General features: G+C 32.2%; 1 protein-coding gene across 1 annotated transcript in view; it reads right to left on the bottom strand.

Moving 5' to 3' along the window:
• Positions 1–5000, bottom strand: part of unc80 (unc80, NALCN channel complex subunit) — a 125567-nt gene that overhangs the window by 55895 nt on the left and 64672 nt on the right. Inside the window, exons 15-17 of the mRNA XM_070121720.1 lie at positions 3986–4179; positions 3663–3835; positions 573–602 (exon numbers count right to left, since the gene is read on the bottom strand). Coding sequence (XP_069977821.1) covers positions 573–602; positions 3663–3835; positions 3986–4179 — 397 coding nt within the window. The remainder of the gene's footprint in view (positions 1–572; positions 603–3662; positions 3836–3985; positions 4180–5000) is intronic.

Here is a 5000-nt window from a genome sequence, read left to right as displayed (position 1 = left end):
AAAAAATAAGATTACTTTTTTATTAATAAACCCAGGTATATATATATATATTTTTTTCTTATGTCATAATGGCCATGCTGCAGTTGAAGCAGATATTAACCTATAATTCATTTAGATACTTTTCTGGGTCAATAAATACTCTTGGAATTACAATATTTCATAATAAACTGCATAAACTTTTACAAAAGTAAAATCTGAGTTAACACAAAGACACTGAGAAAAGATGCATTTTGTTGCAGTTAAGTGAGTGGAGAACCTTGGGGTATAAGGTGTTACTGAATGGAATTCCCTTTATCAATAAGGAATTATTGTAATCTCTTCAAAGTCCCAGAATAAAAAATCATTAAACTTTTGAAAAAAAAAGGTAAAGTAATGTCAGCAATTTGTAAAAAATTAGTTGCTTTTTAACTTTGGAGCAATACTTATAAGCTTTAAAAAAGAGAAAAAAAATTGATAGCAAAAATTGTTTAAAAAGCACTGTAAAAATGTCTATAAACCTAGCTTTCAAAAAGCACGCTTTATGTACATCTGGGATTTAAAAATCATGAGTTGCAGAGACAATGAGAACTTACCCCAGGCATGGCAACTCGTCAATTAGGCTGCTGCAGGTCCGGCAAGGGAGAGAATGAGAAGAAAACATTGAGAGAAAACAATGAGAGACAACATCCTGAGAGAACATTGATTACAAAAACAGACATGGCATTGTCAGTGTGAGGGAAAGGGACACAGCAGCAAGACAGAGAACAGACATGATCATTCCCTTTACATATAGTAGGCCAAGCCCTAAAACAGGCACAAAAAAGAAGAAAAAAAGTGTAATAACTCTCATAAAGGTAAGGTAAAGCCTTTCAATTACAACAATATACTGTAATATAGGCAAGCCAAACCTTCTCCAGTGATGAGTCTTTATATAAAAAAGGCTAAACCTTTTTGCCAATAAGACTAACTCTTATTAATGAATCAGCTTCATAATGTATGAAGCTGCTGAAATGGATATAGAAGCATTCTATCCATGGAATAGAAAAATGGCAAACATGATATGCCTTAAATTCAACCAATATAATTCCTTTAACAAAAGATAAATACCTTGTGTTTAGTTTTTCATCAAAAATTTTCTCCAAAAACAGTTAGGCTCTTTCCACAGAAAAGGCCAAGCCTTTTAAAACACACAAAGAAAAGCCTTAACATATACAATACCAAGCTTACACGGTCAAGACAATAACAGAGAGACCCGTTGCTGCTGTACTGAATATACAATCTTCTTGCACACTCATGGTGAGGCTCTTCGTAGTTAGAATAAGAGATTTCACATACAAATAGATATACATTACATTACCATAGGGAACAAGGACATTATGTGACAAGATTCATCCTTACAATGTGTTAGGCTAACCACATAATCTGGAAAAATAACATTCTCATTATCTTGGAAGCTGCAAGACCAAATGGATGCTTAAATTCACTCCAGAGTGATACAAATATCAGTGAAAAAATACCTGAAAATACATCAGCTGTAAGCAAATTATCTTTTATTACAGATTATATATGAAAAATTGTTATATAGGTTTACGTCCTTTAGGTATAATAAACCATACAGAATTATATGTGAAATTTCACTAAACCTTTTAATACACTTTTGGCTTCAATAGAAAATCATACTGAGCAACTTACTTCCTGGAAACATCTTGTTTGAGCATATTAAATCCTTTAATATTTCAGTATTAGAATGGATTTGTAGAAAAAATATCCAAATAAAAAAAATATATAATAACAATAATGATTAACTAAAATCATTAAAAAAATATATATGTTATCTGATAACACGCAAAATAGTAATGTAGCATTGTGGTTATTGCTTTAGTTTATAATCTAAAAATATCACAAAAAGTAATAATTCTTCTGCATGCCTTGTACAATACCTTTTCATTTCATGACAAATAATATGAAAAAAACATTCTACAGACTATAAACTAAAACTTAATGCATTCACTGTTTTTGACCAACAGAAAATATATGAAAATGTAAAGAAATCAAAGTTCACTGATGAATCATGTAAATGCCTATCTCATTTAATACCCTCTCTCTCTCTCTCTCTCTCTCTCTCTCTCTCTCTCTCTCTCTCTCTCTCTCTCTCTCTCTCTCTCTCTCTCTCTCTCTCTCTCTCTCTCTCTCTCTCTCTCTCGCTCTCTCACACACACACACACACACACACACACACACACACACACACACACACACACACACACACACACACACACACACACACACACACACACACACACATACAAAACCAACAGCACACCCACACTCACACCTATATTGACGCAATCAAAGAAAAAGAGAAAAAAACATCAATGTGGATGGCAATAGATGTGGATATTTTTCAAGAGCATTTTCAACATTATACCTTTTATAGATAACAAAACACATTTTTGGAACATTTAAATTCTTAAAATATTCAGAATCTGTGGCTTGCTCACATCAATGGACATATTGGATAGCTAAAACATCAAAGATTAGATATAAGCTGTGGCATTGTTGGATTCAATGATTCTTTAAATTTTTTTATTGTTTTGTCTAAATCAATTAGGGCTAAGTATCTCACAGGTATAATGATTGATAAACCATATTCATGTTGACAAATGTAGAAAAGGTATGAATGACAATGAATATCTTCATAACCCTTGTATTGTGAAGATATTCATTCTCATTCATACCTTTTCTAATAATTATTAATATTTTATTTCTCTACATTCCCCTATAAAGCATATAACACAAGTCTGGCATTACTGATTAATACAAGGTTTAAACTTATATTATTTACCAAATGTAAGGTTCATAGAAAAGAGAATGATTATATGCAAGGTCATACAAAATAAAATCAGAAGAGTTAACGCACCAAGGTGATTAATCAACTTAGATTTTTCTTAGAGATGCTTATCATATTTCCAGGTATTTACTTTCACTTTTGTTATAAGCATCCTCAGAATATAATTACCTTTCATTCAAATGCAAAATTAGTATCTGGGCTGAGTTTTACTTTATACATAGACATATTTTAGTACAAGCATATGAAGAAAGGTGATCTTATATTAAAAAGAATAAAAAACATGCTCACATTTGTCTCTCTTGATGTGACAATCCAGTATATTCCATGCTTTTTCACTAAATTACATACCAAATGTGGTTACATTAGCAAGAGTCCGTCATATCTATCTAGTACAATATTTATTAGCATTATCTCACAGATAACAAATAACCTATCACCTTACTTTTGAGGTTCAGAATTTGTTCATAAAACAAATCATTGCAATTAAATCATAAATCCTCTCCTTGTGTTAGTAAAAAGTGTAAGTAAATTAATGTTAGTGTTACCATATCCCTTTTAGTATAGCTTATACCTAAATACCTGATAACATACCTGTAATTTAACTCACTTGAGGTGGTCTTGGTGTCTGATCTGTGCAGAAGTACATATTTAAACAAAAACACTAATTATGAAGCTAATGAGTAATAAGAAGAAATGATAAGACAAAATCTTTCATAACAAAATTTCTTCCTCTTTTTTATTTAAAAAAATATTGAATGAATTCACCAAAACATCTCCACCTTGCCACCTGATTTCATTCACAAACGTCCTTTGAGTAGAGTAGGGAACATACCTCAGAGAAGGCATGCTTTTGCCCTTCACAAGACCCACTGGAGGGAACCTTGGTGAGGGGAGGCACGGCTGGTGGCGATCCTCAACAAATTTCTCAAGAGCTGAGTGTGGACGTGATTTCTGCTCCCCGTCTACTCCCCAGGAACTTCCACCGAAATCACCTGCTCCACCTTGCTAGGGTTGCAATTGAGAGTTTATAATTATTGACTGTTTTCCATTTCAGAGCACTGAAAGTGTGCGTAGATCTAGTGATATCTTAAGCTTAAAACAAAATTTTCTGACAGATCTATCAAAACATGGTTTATTCACTCTAGCCATACTAACCTGATCATCAGAGATAGAAGATCTCCTTGAATCGTCATGACCTATTTTCTCAAGGGCTTTCTCTGAGCACGATCTTAATTTTGTCTCCACAAAGGCTTTCAACTCATTCAGCTTCTTCTTTTTCCTTGTGCTTCCTCCACTTGTGCTCAGACCTTCTTGTTGTGGACAGTACTGGTCTGATAAGAATGGAGAGTCTGTCAAGAATAATGCACATTAAGACCAGGGTTTTTATACCTTAAAAAGCTTTTGATTTTGAATTTGCTTCAACGAACGACATAAGTGAAGTGGTCATACAGTTCCTAAATATCATGGAAGCATAGTGGATAAAAGTGAAACATGTCTTCTTTTTTTAATACTTCTGGCATTGAAAAAAAAAATATGCTATTCTGATAAGATAAATAAATTACAGTCTTAACAATTGCTTTTATCATTATCCTACAGGATGTGATAAAATATCCTTATAACTAGCAAATTTGCTAGTTATTACAATAGTTTCCATTACCGGTGTAATAAAACAATTCAACAGCATTCCTATTACAATGGTCAATACGATTTTTTTCCTCCTGGACCAAGTTAAAATTGGAGCAAAATATCAAACACTCTTTGTTTGCAAAAATAAATATAAAGAAAATTTCATCTCTTAAATAAAATCAGGCTAAAACTCAAAGCTGATAAAATACACAAATAACTTTTCCATTCAAGATTTTTAAAAGAACTGGTTGCTATCTTTGTGAAGAATCTCTTTTACAAATATATTTACCATCAGCCATACTGATATACTCACAGTATCACTCAAAATCATGAACCCAAACCTACAAAAAGAATTATTTATATACTTTTTCTGTACTGGTTCTTTTCCTCTAAATGATGTATTCTTGACTACATGCAGATAAAAGTAACTGCACAATACAGTGTATATCTATATTCATATAAAAATATACTGCAAAACATAAAATGAAATGATAATAATTTCCTACTACAGCACCTGATGATTACTAACCATCCTCCTTCCATC

This window comes from Penaeus vannamei, chromosome 5 (assembly GCF_042767895.1).
Source record: "Penaeus vannamei isolate JL-2024 chromosome 5, ASM4276789v1, whole genome shotgun sequence".
Classification (NCBI taxonomy): Eukaryota; Metazoa; Arthropoda; class Malacostraca; order Decapoda; family Penaeidae; genus Penaeus; species Penaeus vannamei.
The sequence above is the reverse complement of the archived record's forward strand: the minus strand, read 5'-3'. Positions and strand labels throughout refer to the sequence as shown.